Source organism: Populus euphratica, unplaced genomic scaffold (assembly GCF_000495115.2).
Source record: "Populus euphratica unplaced genomic scaffold, PopEup_1.0 scaffold13.1, whole genome shotgun sequence".
In the NCBI taxonomy this organism is placed as follows: Eukaryota; Viridiplantae; Streptophyta; class Magnoliopsida; order Malpighiales; family Salicaceae; genus Populus; species Populus euphratica.
In genome coordinates, this window is record NW_011499872.1 from 141,778 (window position 1) to 164,053 (window position 22,276).

The window sequence follows — 22,276 nt, forward strand, 5'->3', positions numbered from 1 at the left end:
GGAAATATGTCCGGAAGAATCTTAAGTCGTCGTCTCCATCAAAGTCACCAACATCACCACAGCCAACCTCACCCGACACAGGATCATCAAGCCTGAACTGAGTTTGACTATCATTTATGTGTTCCCCCTTGAAGAAAAGTCAAACTTGGTTGTGTTTATATTGTGTTTTTGTGTCTTTTATTTTTTTTATTTATTTATTTTAAGAAGTGACTTCTAGTATGTGTTGATTATGGGATTTTGAAGTGACTTGGAGTCTTATTATATAGTACTGTGTATTAACAAGTAGTTTGGTGAGAATAGATGTTGCAATCAGCTTATGAAAATATTTATCTTGTTGCATACCGTTTTTCGTTATCTTTCACGCAAGTATACATTGGAAATCAGGATTTTTCGTTATCTTTCACGCAAGTATACATTGGAAATCAGGATTTTTCGTCTTGGGGAAAAATCACATTTGTATTATAGACTTTATTGTATATTATAAACCCCAATAAATCACATTTCTAGACCTCCTTTCACGCCAATCAGATCTGCATAATAATATGTTTTTAATTTTACAAGCGGCGGACTCTCTCTTAATTTAAAAATATATATGCACCGGAAGAGTTTGGAGAAAAAGTATGTGAGGCCTAATTTTACTAGCATCGTTTTTAAAAATTTTAATTTTTAATTTAAAATTATTTTTTTATGTTTTTAAATTATTTTAATGTGTAAATATAAAAAATATATTTAAAATATATTTAAAAAAACTTTAAAAATTAATTGTTATCATAAAACTAAACATATATTAATAGCTTAGGCCTTGAAAGTATGATGCTGTAGTTCAACTCCTATAGACTATAGTTTTAAAACTTGACCTAGTCAAGTAGTTTAACCCGGGATCTTACTGATTCAGGATAAATTTGTAAAAATATAAGGGTAGTTAAAAATCTAATTAACTCGGTCAAAAATCTAATTGTAATCTAATGATTATTTTTTTTTTTTATCAAAACGATGTTATTTTAATTTGGAAAAAAAGTTGAGATTGATCCGGATAACTTGATCAAAATCCATTACCCCAGCCTTTGACCGGGTTTAAAAACACTTATATAGACAACTCAACCCATTATGTATTAAATTAAATATAAAGCTAAAAGGTAAAGAGAAAATATTGTTTCTCATTATCACTATATTAATTCATAATGTTTTTTTCTTTTTCCTTTGGTTATTGAATTTTTCTTAATTTAGTCATTATACCTTGTATAATGTGTTTATGGATATTTAGAATTGATAATTTATTTTAATTTTAATTTTATATATGGTTATCATGATATCAAAATAAAAATCTCAACATTAAGTTAGTATTAGAAAACTATTTCAACATCATGGTATGGTCTATTTTTTAAAAAGTTTAGTTAAATAAAAAATAATTTTTTTAAAAAAAATAGATTATTAAATTTTGTGTAATCAATAACCTGATTTGCGAGTTTAATGAGATAATCCTGGTTTTCATAATTAGTGGGTTTAGCAAAGAACTTTTATTTTTAATTAAACTTTATAATATGATCGTCTATTTTGCTTTTTATCATATAGTTTTTTTTTTTAAAAATAGTATATGAAAAAAAAAACATGTTATTCATATTTAGAATATCCATGGGTCAGTAGATGAGTTTGGTGAGTTTAACTTATTTTATCTTTTTTTTTTAATTCTATCATTTAACATTGGATTAATTAAAAATAATTTTTTATAATTTTTTATTTTACTTTTTATGAGGTTATTATAGTCTTAAAAAACATCTAGGTGTTGGTTTGAAGTTTGATTTTGCGATTGTCTATTTATGTTATCATATAATGAAATAAATAATAGTTTAGAAAAAAAATACAAGTTATTAATCCCAATGGAATCTATTACCTGATTTGTGGGTTTAACGTGATGACTCCGGTCATCTGATTCATGGGTTTAACGAGTTTACCTATCAAACTTGATATGCTTTTTTATTAGTTTCATCCTTTGATTTTTCTAATTATTTTTTATTTTATTTTTCTTTAATATTGGATTGGTTGGAAAATAGAATTTATGGTTTAGTTTTTTTCTACTTTTTAAAAAGTTATTACGATTTCAAATAAATATTTTTTTAGGATTGATGCTCAATTTTGAAGCCATCTAATTTTATCATAAAATTAAATAAAAATAATTTACAAATAAATAAAGATATTTTTATTTATTGAAATTCATGATTGAGGTCATAATGTAATCGAAATCGATCCAATTTAGCATTATTTCAATGTTAAAAAAATATTGTCGTCTTAATATTTTTTTAAAAATCATGTTATATTTTTACTGGTCATTCAAATTTTTTTAAACCCATTAAATTAAATGATTCATTTTGGGTTAGTTTTTAAACGATTTAATTTAAAATTCGACTTAGATAAGAAATCATGTTCACAGGTTTAAAAATCAAACAGCTCAATTAAATTTAATATACCATTCAAACAATCATCATACTTTTAATATTTTTTAAAAAAATTTAAATAAAAAATAATATAACTTACTTCTTAGCGCAGACGGATGTACTAGCTAACATGAAACCAAGCGGGCACTGGAAAAAAGAAAAAAGAATTAGTAGAATTTAGCCTTATCATTTTGCATTTACAATTTCCTCAATTATAATAATATAATAAAAAATATTACATTCAATTGTGCTGTCAAGATCCGTTGAATTTTTCTTTTTTTATAAAAAAAAAACTTTACTCTTTTGTCATCATGAGAAGACCAACATTAAAATCTTCCACAAACGAGGATGGTGTTCGGTAAAAAGATGCCCAAGTTAGTCCAAATCTACGTAAATACATCCTTTCTACGTTCTCCGAGTTCCACAGCTAATAAAATGATTCTCTTAAAACAAACCAGTTTGATATACAAGGTGAATGCGGCAAAAAATAATTGCCAACTCCAATTTAAATATATCAACCCTATCAATGCTGGCATTATATGATGCATTTCTGCTGCCGGCATCACAGAGGAAAAAATGTCTTGAAATTTCCAGTGGTTTTACCCATGAAATATGCATATAATGGATACGGAAACCGAGATTGCTGCGCCATCATGGCTCCACAAATGAGAACTCTGTCATTTGAAAGGAAAATTTACAATCCGGAAAACTATTTACAAGTTCGAGAAACAAGTTGGAAGGTTACTTGAAAGGAAAATTTACAGCAGGTCCCACCTCAATCGTAACCTTTCATGTCTGACTCGTGTATAGAAGACACTGATAGTAAACTGATTAGAAGAATTTAAATCCTGATCTGTGGACAATATCAAAAACGGATATAATGATTTCGACACCAATCAACACAATGATGAGCCACTCCAAAAAGTCTGATTTCCTGTTTTGCAAAATTTCCTGAAGAAAGCGAATATTATGCTGCAAGGACAAGACATCAGACATCACCGTAATACTTGTTAGAGAAATTTCTAGCACTAGCAGCAAGAGTGCAACATAATTACATGAATTTCTAACAAAGAAAGTACCTCAACAAACTTCAGCTTAAAATCAAGACTCGCAAATCTCTGAGTTAATTCAAATTCATCTCTGAGATATTCCCATATCTGAGCATATTTGGCATCTTTCCAAGCTATGTCTGATCTGTTGAAACCATTAAGTATTTTTGGAGGTATAGTACATTCATAACAAATGAAACAGTAAAAACAGAGAGAAAAGAAAGAGAGACTGAATTTGCCATCCCTGGTTAAATTAGAAATTAACAGTATGATGAGAACGTTTCTTTGTTTATTTCCATTTTTGGGTGGCTAAATAGGCCCCCAGAACTTTGAAATGTTTGCTTTAGTGATTCAAGTAGAGCCATCACCCACTACGCCTTAGGCAACAAGGAAGATAAAGGAGGTGGTTGGCCATGGCACTAGCAAGTATAGAGACAAAGAAACAACCACAGTACATTGAACAGCAAATGGATGCAGCTTTCAAAATCTCAGGCCCACTTTCTTCCTTCTTGTTATATATCCTACCATATAGCCCATTCTCACCAAACCCCAGTCCTGTCATCTCCCAGAAGGTCCTTAAAGCACAGGGCATCTACAAGTCCAACCAAGGTTGGATTGGCCCAGAAGGTTCTTGAGCTAGTTAAAAAGTGTGCCATTCAGGATGCATTTGGTTTCCAGAAAAATACGGGGATGAGAAAAGGGAGAACAGGAATGATGAGATACCGTTTCATTATTTATTTGGATGTGCAAAGAAAACAAGAAATAAATGCCACAAGCATGCCATTCCTCACAGATCCAAGCATCAATAACTTCTCATTTTATTTCTTTCCTTTTCCTTTAGTTTCTTGATTTTCTTCCCCTCTCTTTCTGATGAACCTCAAACATCCTTACTTTTGAATTTCTACAGTTCTCACAAACTCAACAAAACCTTAATATGAAACTAAATTGGAAGCAGCTGCAAGAATGTTTTTCTTTCACTCTGTGCTAGATAGATCTATTATCATAAGAATAGGAGCAATAAAATACGCATTAAAACCTTTACCTTTCAAAAAGCCCAAGCTTTAGAATCACATCAGCAAGATTAGAATTGGCCTTCCCCACTATTTGAAAAAGCTTTTTACTGTCCATAGAGAACGTTCCAGTTTTTTCCATCCCGCGATTTATGTCAGTAAATTCAGCAACCATATCATCAACCTAGAGAAGAAGAAGAGGTTATGCAGCATGCTTAGTCATGAAACTTGTATAAATGTAAGCACTTCGAAAATAACATTGCCCATACCTGGCGTCCATAGTAGTCAAGAGCTATACTTTGACCAAGAACACTACCAATTGTCCGTATTCCATCAGTGTTCAAGAACTGCAACATAATGTAATCCAATCCACCTTGCATCCATGTGTTTAGAGTTGGCTTCTCTCTCACCTCATACTCTTGCAGTTGCGAAACAAAAAATAAAGTTCAATAAAACATAAATGCATAGCATAATAGATTAAAAACATAAGAGAGAATGTATAAATAAATTAAAGACTGCCACAATCAGATGCAAATATAATTACTATCCATGGTACAAAGTCAATAGATACTAGACAATGAATAACCAATGTCGACATTTCCTCCAACAAAGTGTTCTTCTTCTGGAAGCTATGTGCATATCTCTGTGGTTCTTGGTTACCTAGTTTTTAACATCAATTAATTCATTATTTTAAGCCAAACTGCAAAAAATAACTTTCTTCTAACATATATATATATTTAAACTGCCACATCATCTTGTGCTTCAGCTACCTAGATTACCATTCTCTCACATGTGGGAGCAATCTATACAATGTCCGTAATGATACATAGTAATATTGAAAATCAAAATAAAAAACCATATGAGAGCTTACCATCCTTTCTCATTTCAGGAAGCAATCCTGAGGCATGTCTCCTTACAATGTTCAGATATTCATCAACCTCATGTTCACGGACATTAAACAAAACAATGGATCCATATTGGAACACTACCATGAAAGAGCAACTACTTCCACTTATGCAAGAGCCCAAACCCTGAAAACAACTTAAAATTACATTAAGTAATACATCCAAACCGATTTATAATCTATAAAGACATGCCGTTTACACATACTAAAATCATTGAGAGAATCGATTTAATTGCACCATAAATTGCATCTTTCATCTATAGAACGCAGGGAAAAACAGTAGACTCCACTTTGATAGTTGCAATTTCACTAAGATAACAAATCCATGATTAAACAACACATTGTTGATCTCACAATATTCGATACAGTACTCCTCTAAACTCATTTCAGTAAAACAGGCAACTTCGATGAATATATAACTGCTACGAAACTTACAGAGGGTTGAGAGAGATTCCCAAACTTAAGAACAACATAATTAGTCATTCGCGACGTTGGTGGTATAAAATTTTGCTTGTTCTGTTCCACTACGCTCTTCAAATCCACACTATAACAGCAACAATAACAACCAGCTCCCAGGTTAAATTTTAACAACTACATAGAATGAGAAAGAGAAATCGGGGTAAAAAAAGAAAACCTAGTAGAGAAGAAAAAGGCGCGAACAGGAATGGACGGCCGGGTGTCCTCCTTGACATCCGTGCCTTTACCACCAACGCCTACGTCCGAGCAGGATACCGGCTCATTCCAGTCCACCGCCGTGTGCTGCTTATTCGGCGCCGCAGAGGCCGAGATCGAAGAAATGCACCTCACAACCACCAAATTACCACCGCGAACTCCGCCGCCGCAAGCAACATTATTACAGTGGCGTGTGGTGAAAGCGAGAATTGAAAAGGAGGGATTGGGGGTTGATGAAGAGACACTTAGGGTTTTGGAGAGAGAGAAAAAATGACCGGAGTTCGGTGGTTTAAGAGAAGAGATAGAGAGAGGGTTTCGGTGGTAAGAGAAGAGGACTGTACGGAGAGAGAAGCGGATTGTTTTCGAGTGAGCGTCAATGGCTCGCCACATTTTTTTTCAGGGTTAGTGTTGGAGGGAGCAGGAGAGAGCTCAAGTTTGGCTTTTGGGGTTTAAATAGGGTTTGATTTTTTTTCATTTTTTAAATATAGGCCCGTTTTGCACAAACTATTTTGTAGATAGGAAATCTTTATACATTTTTTTCATGGCTAAAAGATATTTTTTAATAAGAAAAGTGTTTTTTTTATATTAATGTATTATTTCATTAAAAGGTATTTTTATCTTTTTTATTAATCATGTGATAGTCTATAGTTGTTGAAAAAGCAAAAACTAATTTGTTATATTAATACAATTTGTAAGTTATTAGTTTTTTTTTTTAATTTTATTGGCTAGCAGCAAGTGCCAACATGAATCAAGAATTACTATTTTTGACATTATTCCATATTACTTTCAAATTCATTTTTTTTTATCAGCTTCTTGGACCTAAATCCTTATATTTGTTGGAAAAAAATTAACGTCACGTTCGTGATTTAAATATTATAATTACTGTCTTTCAGAAGTATTATCGAATTTGAGAGAATTGGGCCTGTTATGTTTCATTTGATAGAGGTCGGTCGATGCAGGATGGGCTTTGGTGTTAGAATCCTTCAGTGTCCAATACTGCTTGTAGGTTTGCATCGCCAGGCTCGCTCGACTCCTTGTCTCTGACTCGAGAGCAAAGGTACATGCTGTGCCTGTTTCTTACAAGGCTTCTGTCCCTTAGTAGTTGTAACTAGATTTCTTTAAATATCGAAAATATAATTTTTATTAAAAAAATTAAATCATATGGTTAACCCGATGTGAAACCCCTCTCTGAAGGTCTCTTCTTGGATTCCAGTTTGAATAATAGAGCTAGAAATAAATCTTTAAAGATCTTGTTTTGTTTTTGTGGGTTCAGCAAGAAGCATTCCCGAGTATATTCTGTCTTGCTAGAGCCAATCAAGCGGGGTCTAGTAGTTTCTTGACAAGACAGCAGAGAGATCAGTCTATAATTGCCGCTCTATCGAGGCCCGAGAGCAGGTGTAGTGGCTGGGATCAGAAGTTCTATTCAAACGCACTAAAAGAAAACAGAAACGAGGCCATTCGCGTCACCTTGAGCAGAATCCCAAGAGCTTTTGCTGTGGTCTTCTCGTGTATAGTTAGGTGTTCTCTGCTTAGTTTTCACCGTGTTCAGAATAGGTTTTTCCCCTTGAGATTTTAAAATTTATTCACACATGTATAATATATTTAAAAGAAAATTCATCACAGTCTCCTTTTGAAAATCAATAAAAATCACAAATCGGCTATCTGTTTGGGCTATGATTCTTGTACAAAAAGAGCTGCTGAAAGTCTAAACTGTTAATAATTCTACCTGCTTATATATTTTTATAAACATGTCTTCATTAGTTATTTTATTTTATTTGTTGTGTGCATATGTACACTAGCCCCATAGAGATTTGTCCACTGACTGAAAATTAAAATGTTGCCGAGCGATATGAGCAAGTAGAAAATAACCACCGAAGCACCAGAAGGCTAGAACTTGGAGAATTCAATCTAGTTAAAATAGTTTGAATAAAAAAATTGTCTACCCAACTGTCAATGTCAGCATTTCTGGCTGCCAATGACAAAGGTAGGATAGTCAGAAGCAGGCAACGATACTTCAATTAATTTTTATCCTCGGTAGATATGTTCATTCAGTAACTAATTTGACTTGATACTGCCCATCCTTAATACTTGTAGGAATATTTTCATCAATCTAGGTCATGAAACAGACACGATCGAAGTCATGATGTAATTTTGCACCGGTCAGGTCGTACTCGGGAATAATTTAATTGCCTTCAAGTAAATAAACAAGATCTCGTGTCTTTTATTCTTTGCTAGGGGAAACCATTTGCTTGGCGGGATTACAGCCTTGATGATGTAAATTCGAGTGTCGAGAATGACCATTTCGTTGAAAAAAACGCAGAGTAGGATTAGCTCTGATTCGCCTTTAGGCAGATGAACAGATTGTAAGCAATCTATGTTTCATGTTATATTACATAATCAAAACAATATCCACCCTCAAGACTCCAGTTGATTCGGTTTTCTTCCTCTGCTCAAGGTTTTAACATTAATTATCTCTTGTAAGAGTAAAGAGAGGGGTTGGGGAAAGATGTGGTGGATGCAGCAAGACGCCGGTTGCTGGCGAAATGGTTCTGTTGGTTGAATGGAAGGGTCGCTGAAGAGGCAGTTATCGTCGAAGAGAATCCTGATGATGCTGCAACAGAGAGCTGTGACATTGTAGCAACTACATTGTTGCTGCCATTTATTAACCACGGCCAGCTTGAGAATCTCGGTGAAGAAACAGCTTCAACCTTCTTCTCTGCAGTCCTTTCCTGTCAGCATAAGATCAATCAGCACATGTACTCGTAATGATATGAAAAAATCAGCAATGACAATCAATTAAATGAGTAGAAGCCCTATAGACACCACAATTTTTGGAGATTAGAGAAAAGGCACCTAGTTACCATGTCTCAATTGATAAGACAGCGCTCCTAAAACGAAGCCCTCTATTATCATAATGATGGCATTTCAGTGGCTAGACTCTTAACAAACGAATGGTCGTTACAAGTTCATGGGCATAAGACTTGATTCAAAAGCAGTTTCTTTCGTGCAAAGGCCCAGGCCAAAATCGTTCTTTCAGGAGCTAAATTTAATGGCACAGTTTTTCTGCTGTTATTTGAAAGTTATTCTTTGAAGCTAAAATATGCTGCATGTGCATTTTGTTTTCGGTAGAAAAGGCAACTCAATTTCCTGTGAGGAAAAAAGGCACAACGAATAGAAGGGAACTACCTCGTAGCTTGATAATAAACCAGGGTACATGCCAGACCATGCTGGAAGGTTCTTTGATGCCATTGGTGAACCATGAAGGGTTTGAAAGCCCATATGTGCTGCAGCAGTACTGCCCTCCACCTTCAAAAGCACAACGTGGCATCAATTTCCAGCAGCTATATTACAAGCATTTTCAGAAGAGAAAGGACTATAACCAGCCACATGATTTAAGATATGCCTAAAGATTGGATCGAGCAACAAGAATATGTTTAACAGTGAAAAAAAGCAATTAATTTCTGGCATCTTTAGATAGAATCATACCACTTGTCTCTCTTTTCTGGGTATTTCACAACCACCATAACGACAATGGGAGTCTCCCACACTGTCATTCCCCTTGGGATCATTTGATGGCTGAGAAATTCCAAGACTCAAATCAAGATTGTGGCCGCTTCCTGCATTTATATCCCCAGGAAAATTTATTATATTTACTAATCAATAGGGAGAAACTATAGCATCATAAAAGTGTATTAGCACCTCCATTGCTAGGATCGGAAATCGCATCTCCTTTACAAACGCTAGGCTCAAAATTGGTTACTGCTTCTCTTCCATTAAACTCGAGGGCTGCCTTGTCATAAGCCCTGGTTTATAAGAAAATGAAGATGAAATTATATGTTAGCTTTTAAATATCATCCGGATATTAGTAACAATTAGAATCGAAGAGAACAAATTCAAGATCACAAGGGCCTTGCAGCTTCTACTTCGCTGTCGAATAATCCAAGATAAATATGCCTGGTAATCAGAGAAAGTGTTGCCTGAGCGTTTTTTTCTCTTTGAAATAGCCATCTTAAATTTTACTTCTTGATTTAGTTTTTTAGAGTCTAATTGAAGTGTAGAGCAATGCTTATCAAGTTTTAACAATCACATGTCCTGACATCAATTTAAAACAAAAAACGTCTTTAGGTTTAGGGGCTCTCACTTCTTTCCAAGGAATTGCCCAATTCGAGCATCCCATCTGCCACCTTTGTGAAGAGTTACACCTCTGTTTGAGCTACCTCGTGAGAAACCGGTGCTTTGACGGCGAAGAATGTGAACAAATTCTTCTTTGCTAAGGTTTTTCATCTACAGTCCATCAATATTGCAATTAATATCCACAAAAACCCCCCTTCCCAGACCAGAAAAGGGAAAAAGAAAATAGTAAGAGACAAAAGATAGTAATTTATTATTGAGAAGGATACTCACCTGCTTCATATCTTCTTCATAATCACTTGAATTAAAGTTGATGTCCGCGTCAACTCCCCGAAACTTAATGGCAGCTCGATCATATGCCCTGAACAAGATCGATCCAAAGAAGGCACAAAGCAAACAAGATTTCAAATCCTTTTAAGACTCGAACAAATTTAAGTACTTTCTCGTAATTCATGAGAGAAAGTACTTCTAATTTAAAGAGAGGATAATTAACAAAATTCCTACCTTGCTGCAGCATGAGCAGTGTCAAATCCACCTGCTTAACATGAAAAGACAAAAATTATTTACGAAATGTCATCATGATTAATACAAGATCGCAACCAAAACTAATATATTGCCAGAAATTTCAGTCACCCCGTGAGCTCATCCATCTGCTTACCTAAATATACTTGCTTCCCACAATCCCTGTGCCAATTAAAAAAATAAAATCAAGATCAGTGAACAAAATAACCAGGCAAAACTCTTATCAACAGACATACACTTAAAAATAAAAACAATTAACATGAGCGATTTAGAAAGGCAGCAAATCCCAACAGCAAATCCATGCTTGCTCACCATATATGTGACTCCCATCTCCCCGTTCTCCTGTAAAACGTCACTCCTCTATACTGTGAGCTTCTAGACCTTGGTCCTCTCCTGCTCTTCCTCGCTTGCTGCTGTTTTTGCTGCACATTTTTCGGCTCCGCCTCCGGACTTGACCCCATCTGTGAAAGCTTCAACCACTGAGGTCTTGTAGCTGATGCTACAGCCAATCCTGGCTGGAAATTCAGTTCCAGCCCGGTGCTTTCAGGAAAAAGTTGTTGAGTTGTGAAATCACAGTTCCGGTTTGTTTCTTTCGAAGCATTAATGGTGCTTGTGTTGGTAAAGTTTCCATCTTTCTTCAAGATATCAAAAATGAAAGCAGAGTTACTGTTGTTTGAGGAATTCTCATCTTCGGTAGTGTTGGTAATAGAGGAGTTTGAAGTAGCTGAATCTTCCATTTGTTGAGTCCTTGAAGCTGCTGCTTCTTCTTTTTGGTGGTTCTCAACATCAACAATTACCATCATATTGTTCTTGTTGTTATCTTCACAGCATGAATCACTAGAGGTTATACCAAGATTGAGATCCAACATGATGATCTTTTCTTTTCTTTGTTTGTTTGGCTTATGTTATGGTTCCCACTCCCTAGTATTCGATCCTTCAAAGAAACAAACCAGGATAAGCAAAACCCATTTCAAGAATGGCGTCTAGTTAAAGAAAAATCAACAAAAGATGCATAAATTTGTAACGAACAAATGGTGGAGAAAAAGAGAAATTGAAAGACAGTTTCTTGAGGGTAACGGATGGGATCAGAAGAAGAAGATAGACTAAAAGACTACTACGGTGTGTGTGACCGGGAAACCTTAACCAAAGTACATTTGAAGGATAACGAAAGAGAGAAGGAGAGAAGGCAGGGGTGTGTAAAAATAGAGAAAAAAATGCCTCTGTCAGATTATATGGACATATGGAGAGAGAGAGAGAGAAAGCGGCCTGCAATATAGTAAAAGTTCCTAGAGAGAGGAGATGATTGAGGAGTTTGACGATCAGAAGGGGAGAGAGAAGCATCTGTAGCTGGCTTCAAGGACTAGAAAAGAAAAAAAAATAAAAGAAGAAAGAGATGGGGACGTGTTAACCGTAAAGGGTAATATTCTTACACTTGCCCCTTATTTTTGGGATGCCTGTTATAGTAGGTGAGACTTGCACTCCAGATATTTTTTCACAAATCTTATTTTTACCTCTTTGTCGGCCAAACCCGATTTCACAGTCCTCGCGTGATTGCTACTTACTTCTACTCATATTATTTTTAAATTTTTACCTTGAAAAAACTAATAAAACATCAAAATTAGCTTCCTTTAAATATCATAATATTTATTTAAAACTATAATAATCTCACAAAAATAAATTAAAATTAATTTAAAATTATATATATATATTGATTCAAAATAAATTAAATATTGAAATATAAAATTAATAAAAAACAATGACAAAAAAAAAAAGATGGATTTAAAAAAAAAATCTAGTTTATTTTTTCTATATGGTTTTAAAAGATTATGTTAGTTTTCTGACAAAGAGAATGTACGAATGTATAAAATAAAAATAAAATAAAATATTCTAAAAATCTTTACACTTCCAATGTTTTTAGTCTTTGAAAATCATAAAATGTAACAAATTTATTTATCATTCGCTCTCTTATTTATCAGATTTTCACTCATAAAATATCAAAATTGGTTTGTAAGAAATGTTATATAAAGCTGATTGGTCGATATACTTTGCAGCTACAATTGATTGGAGCAGGGGGGCTCGGATCATATTAGCTATTTATGTTTTGAAAAAACTCAACTAATAACCACTATTACTATTCTCCTGACCATTTTGGTTATGGTGTTAAGGATAATATTAGTCTGGAAATTTTAGTTTCAAATCATTTTAGGACAGAATTAATAAATAAAATAATCATCCTTAAGTCAGTGTCCTAAAAAAAACCAGATCTGAGTTCATGTGCATTAACAATTAATTAGTAAAATTATTTCGGCTTTCAAATAGCAAGAAGAACATAATCATAGATAGTAATCCAGCTAGCAGTGGTGAGAAAACACAGGGCGGAGGATCTGGGCTCGGGGCTTGTTGTGCGGCAAGAAAGGCAAGGTAGATTAATGGAGGATATGATATGATTACTGAAGAACTTGATACAGTAGAATTCTGAAACAAGCGAAACATTTTATTCAAAGGAATTGATTCGCTATTTCACGGTAGAAATGTTGATTGCTCTAACAGTCTGGTATCAATTCACCATCGTTAATTACACATCCTATTTTCTTTAATTTGGAAAACATTTTAATTTATTGTTGATATATACTTTATGTTTTATGTTTAGCGTAAAAGAAAATTATATAAATTATATTGTAAGATTTTTTAAAAATTTCAATGTCTAGGAGAAATAATTACTTGATATAATGTTTTTCTAATTAAATTATTATAAATTTAAATCTCACTATATTTTATTTAATAAAAATTAAATATAAAATAATACATACATGTGAAAATTTTAAGTAAAAAAACTTTCATATTAAAAGATATATTAAAAAAATTAAATTTGAATTGATTTTTTTACACAATATTAACATTCATCATTCGTGGAGCATTCATTGATAGCCACTTTAAATAACAATGTTTTTTTTTTTTGAGTCCTGGTAAGTATTTTCTTTTTCTTTTTTTTAGAATTAGGCGCTGGCTAATTTAATCTGAGAAGTTATTTAGCAAGGCTTAGAATTTCTGCTAAGAAAATGGCTCTGGAATATTATTTTTATTTGTTGTCAATATGCATGCATAAAGATTAAATCAAATTTCTTGATACAATTACAAACAAGCCAAGATTTCAAAGTTAGAAATTGACAAAAAAATACTTACTACCAGCAATGGCTTCTCACAAAGTTTGACAAGGTTGCCATGATTTATTCTTTCCAAACATTATACTTTTTTATATTTTATTTGTTTTTGTATTTTTAAAAAATAATTTTTTTATTTTAATTTTTTTAAATTTTAAAAATTTTAACATATTGATATCAAAAATAATTTTTTAAAAAATATATTACTCTAATATATTTTTATATGAAAAATATTTTAAAAAATAACTACAATAATAACATTAAAGACGCGATTTTAATTACGAATACAGTGTCGTACGCAATCATGATTTATTTGTCTATATACTAACAATAAATTAAATCTATCACGACAACCAATCAAAAGAAATAGCAAAAGGAGTCTAACAAATTCTTCTGAAAACTAGAATCACCATCATCGTACTGTCTCTACGCAGCAAAAAATACATAATATTCACCACTTCGTAAGAAAAAAAGGAGGAAAAAAAATAAAGAAAACATTAATGTGCACATAATTTGACAGACTTGTTTGTGCTATTCCCTGGCAAACCAATGCTGAAATACACTAAATATAAATAAATACTTTGTATACATTCATACAAGAACACACATATATAATTAATTTAAAAAAATGATTATAGATATGACCAACAATATCGTCGTCATTATATATGTCCTATTTTATTCATGATTTTTAGTTGAAATTGTCAATATATAAGACAATCTTTCTAGCAAAATATATAGCAATTCAGAGGAACCATCAACTCTGTTAGCTAGCCATTCAACTTACAATAAAAGGTCGGTCATCAATTTTATGAAAGCATAGCCTGCCTCTGCATTCCCATCACATAAATAAATTAATTGATTAAATTAAACCACACACAAAACTCATCCAGCGCGAGATACGTGGCAAAACATGACAGGCTTTGAAGAGTGGACGGAGATACAGTAGCCGCTTATTATATATATATATATATAAAAAGAAAAAAGAAGCCGTGCTGAAACAACTTTACTGTAAATGGAAGTTTAATTTTAATTCCAAGGGCCACCCTCGATTGATTTATATCTTTGATCTAGTTATTGTCATACGTGCAAGTAATAGTGGTCCCCACATCATGAACCACGGACAATGGTCCGTAAATCCAATGGCTGTGGTTGCTTAGTCCTGGTGGATGGGTCCCACAAATATCACGAGGGGACCACAGGTTTTCCATGTGTGTACCAGGAAGAAGAAGACAACCCTTGTTTCTTAAACTTGCTTCAATTGTCATTGACAAATCTGATTAAAAAGGGAAAATATTGTGGTTGAAGTACAAATATAAAATACCTTATCTTTTACGTCTGTTGATGGAGGATCCCAGTCCTCTTTCATCTCCACACGAGACTCGTTAGAATCCCGTGTGGAGGAAAGAGCATAGAACACAACTCCTCCCACTTTTCGAGAAAACGATAAACGATCCATTTTATCTTGAAATTTAATTATTTGTTTTTAAAATCATATAGCTATTATATGATTTATCAATAAAAAAGAAGTTAATTACTGTCTAAAATTACAGTAAAATATTTTTTAAATTAAAAAAATTGTCATCTTTCAAACGATAACTACTGGATGCATGCTTGTAATGCAAAAAATAGATAAAAAATAAACATATAATAATAGTGAAAAGTGATATAAATTTTTTTAAATTTTCTCTTTTTTATTTCTCTATTATCATTAATTTTTATTCTTTTTTTATTATTATTATGTTGAGGAGCTTAAAAAAACCTATCAACTTTTAATGAAAGCTTTATTTTAGCCACTAGACGCACCCATCCTCCTAGCCAGATAATGGAAGTTTTAATAAATCCGTAGTAAGGTTACATGCCCTTTTTCTCACACCTGATCCCCCCCTGTTCATCTTTTCTATTACAACACACACCTCTCCCAGTTATTGGGTTTTTTTAAAAGTAATTATGTTAATTTTAAATACTGTTTACTCAGTTAATATTCAGAATACACACACAACAACATTACAATTCCATAAGTAATATAAGGGATAAAAACAACAAGAATGCGTAGCTGGGAAGATTTAATGGATCTTGAACTCCATAGTAAGAGTTAGCTCTCCTCCGTCTTTAAGTTTTCATCCTACATTTTTCAACATTGGAACTTAATATTCTCAAGAGAAAGAATTAAATGTAGTTAGAAATTATTACCTTGAAGTTGGAAAAGAAGTCATAACATAGGAGAGAGACAGGCACAACAAAAAGAAAAGAATAAAAAAAAAAGTCAATACAGAAATTCATTAAAAAATTATAAAAATATTTTATTTTTCTGTTTCTTTTTTAATTTTATCTCTTGTCTCTCTCCCACTCACACATCTCTATCGTGTATTTTTGGATGTCTCCTCAAAAACAAATATTGGCATGCACGCGTCAGGCTAATATTAATTATTCCAATTCAATTTTTTTGGCAAAGGAATATTTAAATTTGCATACTGTTTTGAAATGCATTGTAAATTGTATTTTTTAAAAAAATATTTTTTTATTAAAAATAAATTGTTTCTGTGTTTTAAATTGTTTTAACGTGCTTATCTTAAAAATATTTTTTAAAAAATAAAAAAAAAATTATTTTTAAATATTTTAATACATAAAATACTTTACAAAGTAACTATAACTTTATTCTTATATCCGCAATCACTTGCACTAACCGGTCATGTGCCCCATCTATGAATGCTAACAGGCTAGTGTATAACTGAAATGGATCTCTTGCCTCCATGTTGTTATGTTGCTTGATTTATTTTATTTTATTTTATTTTTACATTACAAGGAGTAACAGTCTTGCCCTTTTTGAGGAGTGGAAGGTGCCAAGGAAAAGCTATGAAAAAGACGAAGAAACCGACAGTGAATAGTATTATACGGATATCTCCCTTTAAAGCTTTGATTTACGTGTCCTCAGACTGTTCACTCAGTCAGAGCTCATGCTGGTTTACTCCATCCCATTGAAATTGTGTACCTATAACCATGGACGCATATTACTAATAATACTTATTGTTTTTAAAAATTATTTTTATTTTAAAAAAATTATTTTTTATTTTTAATGTTAACATATTAAAATAAAAAATAATTTAAAATTTAAAAAAATAAAAAACTTTGAAAATCACGATCGAACCCACAAACAAATTAAAGATTGAGATTTTCATAAATTTTTTTGTCTTGTAATGGATATTATAAAATGAAGCGATTGATTTAAACTTCATATACGAACACCACGTGACAGTAAATAGAGGGGAAAAAAAAAACATTCATACCTTTACATAAATATTCTTTGTTCATCGATGACGTATTACTAAGTATATACAAGTTTCAACCAATCCGATTACTGTTTAATAAATTTATCCAGCTTCTTTTCACGATATACCACGTGACAGTAAATAAATTAAGAGGAAAAAAAGGCATTCATACAAGTACTTTTTTCTTAAAAATATATTAATTTTTTTAATAACATACATTAAAATTAATTAAAAAGATAATGAAAAAAATATTAATTTATAATTCCTTCAAGATAAACATATTTTTAAAAAACATTAAAAAAATTATTACATTTCCAAATGAGTTTCAAAAGTCAAATTACAGAAATACATGTTTCACTGTACACAAATGTACTCATAGAGTTCAATTTTTTTTTATTTTATTCTCTCATATATGTTCTTAGAAAAACATGGCGGATTATATTCCAAATCTCAAAATTGATTTTGGATTCAATGATTTGAGTTATATAGGAGAAATAAAATAACGTTGGGTTGTTTTCATTTTTATGACGTGGCAAATCATCATCGTTCAATTTGATTGATATCATAATCGGAACTTATCCATCTATCATAATCTAATTAATTAAAAGCCAACAATAAATTCAGCAGCTTAAAATTCATATTGATTATTGTCCAAAATTCTTCTTTTTTTTCCTCTCGCATTATGACAAGCAACTGACATTCTTATCTAGTAAACCAGTGATATTGTTTCTCGTGTTTGTATAGAGTTGGGATTTCTGAAATCAAAGTTTGTCTTTCTAAATCAAAATTTAAAAAATCTTTCACCCTAGATTATTTTATATTTTAAATCGTGTTTGGTACAAGGTTAAGAATTCTTATGTTTGACAAGTTAATAAGTTTCAAATGTTATGTGTCAGCTGGTAGTAAATGATGCCTCCTAGTCAGGGTAACTAATAGTTGGTATATATAAAAGATCAACTTTAATGTATATCAAGATTTTTCAACTCGAGTAAATAAATTTTTAAATAGAAAAAATATAATAATAATTAAAAATATAAACTCTAAAATATATACTTTAAAAATATTAAAAATAAAAAATAAAAACTATAAACCTCAAGTTTAAAAAAAATTAAAGTAAATTTATAGTCAAAAAGTTTAATTAATAAAGAGGTTGAGTTAAAATATAATCTTATCCTTGTGATACTTTGAGTTGTATATTATTTAAAATAATATGTATTAAATCAATATATTAAGAGATCCACGAATAGTCTTGAAATTTTTTTCAAAACAGTTATTCACTTATACAAGGAGTTTATAGTCATTAAAGATACAAATAGATCTAGACACACTTCTTAAACCTAAGCACACTAGGCTTAGACATAATAACTCGAGCTTATGGGAATGCTAGGGTGCACATTTAGCATTAGTTGGTCATACGTCTTATATGATTTTAAGTTTCTTGCTCGAGCCCATCCATCTTGGGCTCAAGCTATGTGTTGAGCTCAGAGTGTGTTTAGTAATATGGTAGTTGTTGTTGTTATGATTTGAAAAAAATATTTTATAAAAGGTATTTTTAGTTGAGATTGATTTAAAATAATACATATTTGATTAAAAATGTAGTTGAAATTGAGGTTGAATAAAAAATAGTTTAATGTGTTCGGTTAAAAGAATACTTTTTAAATTGAGGTCATGAAATAATTAAAAAGTATATATATTAATATAGATGATTTTTAATTTAAATATTGTAGATTTAATTAAAAGAATGCTTTTCAAATTAAGGTTATAAAATAATTAATATATATATATATATATATATATTTATAATTTTTAATTTAAATATTGTAGATTTAACTATTTAATATTGGTATCAAATAGTTTTTATTATTCCATTAAACAATATATAATTTCATCACGTATAAAATCTACCAAACAAAAACTATATTTTTTTATCATTTTTTAAGCACGTAACAACAAAAGTTAAATTTTTTGTTACGTTATCAAGCGATTACCTTTTAATTTTTAAAATAAAACACAAATAAAATAAAAAATATACAATTTTTTTACTGTGAACAATGCCAAGTGAATCTCACTGTTCACGTGAACAATTTCCAAATGAATTAATTCAGTAAGTATTGTTCACGTCAAGGGTACTGTTCACTCTTGAAGTGAACAATGCAATTAATCGTTATGAACCATTATTTTTAACGGGCCATGTATACAATAATTCATTTTTTATTATTATCAAATATATTATTTATACAATTTATTTTAAAAATAGATGCACCCATGTAAACAAACAGAATCATTTCTATTATTAGTTGACTAATAGCTCAATTTACATTGAAAGGTCACTTAAAAAGGTGCATACCAATTACCAAGTGCTTCCTCAGTGGAGGCTTATTATATGAAAAATTGGATACCGTGTAATGTGATATTATAGGAGTTTTTAATTTTATCTAATCAAATACAAAAAATCATTTGGTTAATTGAGCAACCAATTTTTAAAATTTTTTAGTATTAGTATTGTATCTCATACATAATTATATTTTAAATTTTGATTTTAGTGACATTTTTTTATGGAGATTTACTTTTTATTTTCTTTAAAAACACAAATTCATCTCATATTAGTTTTAATCAAACATATATATTTTTTTTAAACTACAATTAAAAATATTCTTTAACTTATTTTATTTTAAAACACAACCATAAAAATTACCAAGATATCAAACATAAAATCAATTAGAATCCAGGCCCAATTAACACAATTCCAACTAGGATGAAAACTACTATAAGGGGTTGAGCAAACAAACTAAAATATAATTTTAAAATTTGGCCTAGCCTTAGAAGTCAAATTGAGACCCGACTAACTTGAGGCGGAACCAAGTCGAGTTTAAGGAAAAACGAAGGGAGACAAAAGCTTGGGTAACCTTGTTAAAAACCTAGGTTGATTAGGAAAAATTTGATTACAAACCATTGATTTTTTTATTTATTTATTTAATAATTTATAATGTTATTTGTTTGATAAAAAAAAATATTTAGATCGACTCGAGATAACCTGGTTAAAACTTGTGACTTGAATTTTAAATCATATCAAACATTGGCTCAAATTTTAAATTTATATAATTAAGAATTTCTTACTTAAAATGACAAATCACATGGAAGATTAAAAAAAAAAAACTAAAGTTCCTATCAAAATTATTATGCACGTAGAGACAATCCAATGGAGATTGTAACAATAAATGCTCAATGGGTTTTTTTTTTGTAGCGATAAGGGCAACTTAAGGCCTAGTATGAGTTTAGTTGTTTTACATATATTTTTGTTGCCCTTCATGGACTCGATTGTTGAATCTAAATGTATTTAGTGCTAAATTTATATACAATAATAACATCGGGTATTATATTTCATTATACACGTGCCTGCCAAATGAAGTCAAGATTAGTTAACTGTAGAGGCCCTTGTTTTATAGGGATTACCATTATCTTTGAGATCAAAGATTTCTTTGGCTCAAGCACTCATATTAACATTTAGTCTTTTCCTTGAAGGGGGAAAGCATTGAAAATTATGTAATTTAATGGCTTAATAAGAACGTATTGATGTCAACCATTGTGTTGTGTACTGAGATTTTACTTTATTGATCATAAAATAACTTTATGAACTCCGAAACATTTATATTAAATTAACGACACAATCCACTCGTTTTGTTTTAGAGGGACTATAACCACCTTGATTTGATGTCATTTTAATGTCTTCATTCTATCACTCATCTCAAGCTTCATCACCAATTCATTCATGGTAGCACCTTTTCCACCCTTATCATAAATTTCGATTTACAACATATCAATTTCTGCATTCAAAACTGTAATTGAATTTTGATTTAAAGAGATATTGATCATTTTTAAATTTTTTTATGAAATTCAATCATCTTTTTTTTTTCGATTTGTTTTGCAGGTCTTCTACGTGGTATTCAGTAAAGTAGACGAAATCAAGGATAAAATTATTGGAAAGTGTATTGGGCGAAACGCTTAGTTATATTTATGAAAAAAACTTCATTTATTTATATTTTTCATCTTGTTTTAGCTTTGTGTAGAGCAGTTATTAGTTCATTTCATGTTCTGAAACTAACCTCTTAGTAGTTCTTCATTTATGATATTAAAAAGGGTGGTGTTAAGGTATACTACTATTTGGTTTCTGACTTTCTTTCTTGTGTGAAATCTAATCATTTCATTTCCACATCTGAAACCATAATTGAAATTTTATTCAAAGAGAATTTGAATTTATTTTAAGAATTTTAAGAAAATCAATTAGTTTTTTCTTCTTTTTTTTAATTGTTTTCCAAGTTCTAGACGACACATTCAAGTTAGTGTACACGGTGAAACGCCATGGACAAAGTATACAAAATTAAGGACAAAATCACTGGAAAATGAATTTAAGCAGAGCTCTTAGTTATAATTCTAAAAAAAACTTTGATTATTTCATCTATTTTTAGCTTTTTATAGATCTTCTGCCATTTCATTTCATGTTTTGAAACTAACCCTCTAATAGTACTTGTTCATTCATGATATTGAAGGTCTGGTGTTAAGGCATACTAATGTTTGGTTTTTCACTCTTTTTTTTTGCTTGAAATCTCATTAATAATGCCACTACTTAGATTTTTTTTTATTTTTTTTTCAATTTTAAATATATGGAGAAGTATGGAATTATATTTCGGCTTGTGTATGATTTCTTGCAGTTTTGTGAAACTTTCATCGACTTTAGACCTTTTTACATCAAGGCAAGTGCCATTCTTTTCTGTTCCATATCTTCTGCTGTTTTTTTAAGTTATCATGCTAAATATCACTTGAAATGTCATCGGTTAGGTTTCTATCACTGAGGTAGAGAAGAAATGTTATTGCTTAATCAGATAAGCTGGCCAGTTACTCAACGTAGCAAGTTATTTGACTGTCCAAGTGATATCATCTAGTGATTGTCGTTCCACATTTAGATATTAAGTTGTTTTGATCCAAGGAAGTGCCTCTGCTCTTCTTCAAAAGGCAAATGTTTTTATCATCATCGGACCATAAATTTCCTCCCTTTGAAATTACCCGCACGCAAATTTATTTTAAGGACGGGAACTGGGAAGCTCTTATGATTCCTTCTTTTTCCTTAC

General features: G+C 31.2%; 2 protein-coding genes across 6 annotated transcripts; both read right to left on the bottom strand.

Moving 5' to 3' along the window:
• Nucleotides 1-2,999: 2,999 nt before the first annotated feature.
• Nucleotides 3,000-6,545, bottom strand: LOC105127434 (uncharacterized). Of its 2 annotated transcripts, XR_842629.1 has the most exons (8): nucleotides 6,030-6,545; nucleotides 5,831-5,939; nucleotides 5,363-5,522; nucleotides 4,761-4,909; nucleotides 4,524-4,675; nucleotides 3,512-3,626; nucleotides 3,207-3,404; nucleotides 3,000-3,106 (listed from the first exon to the last, which is right to left on the bottom strand). XR_842629.1 is itself a non-coding variant. In XM_011028723.1 (7 exons), exons 1-7 carry the CDS (start codon nucleotides 6,455-6,457, stop codon nucleotides 3,264-3,266), a joined length of 1,254 nt encoding a protein of 417 aa, XP_011027025.1. In that variant the 5' UTR covers nucleotides 6,458-6,545; the 3' UTR covers nucleotides 3,030-3,263. The 2 variants fall into 2 exon arrangements, 1 of the variants encoding a protein (XP_011027025.1); XM_011028723.1 differs by having other exon boundaries at nucleotides 3,030-3,404.
• Nucleotides 6,546-8,372: 1,827 nt separating this feature from the next.
• On the bottom strand, nucleotides 8,373-12,096 carry LOC105127435 (floral homeotic protein APETALA 2). Of its 4 annotated transcripts, none has more exons than XM_011028724.1 (10): nucleotides 11,033-12,096; nucleotides 10,857-10,882; nucleotides 10,703-10,736; nucleotides 10,472-10,559; nucleotides 10,209-10,351; nucleotides 9,977-10,021; nucleotides 9,767-9,870; nucleotides 9,554-9,684; nucleotides 9,254-9,373; nucleotides 8,373-8,796 (listed from the first exon to the last, which is right to left on the bottom strand). In XM_011028724.1, exons 1-10 carry the CDS (start codon nucleotides 11,587-11,589, stop codon nucleotides 8,536-8,538), a joined length of 1,509 nt encoding a protein of 502 aa, XP_011027026.1. In that variant the 5' UTR covers nucleotides 11,590-12,096; the 3' UTR covers nucleotides 8,373-8,535. The 4 variants fall into 4 exon arrangements, with proteins under 4 accessions (XP_011027026.1, XP_011027027.1, XP_011027029.1 ...); XM_011028725.1 differs by having other exon boundaries at nucleotides 10,703-10,733; nucleotides 11,033-12,094; XM_011028727.1 differs by lacking the exon at nucleotides 9,977-10,021 and having other exon boundaries at nucleotides 11,033-12,094.
• Nucleotides 12,097-22,276: the final 10,180 nt, after the last annotated feature.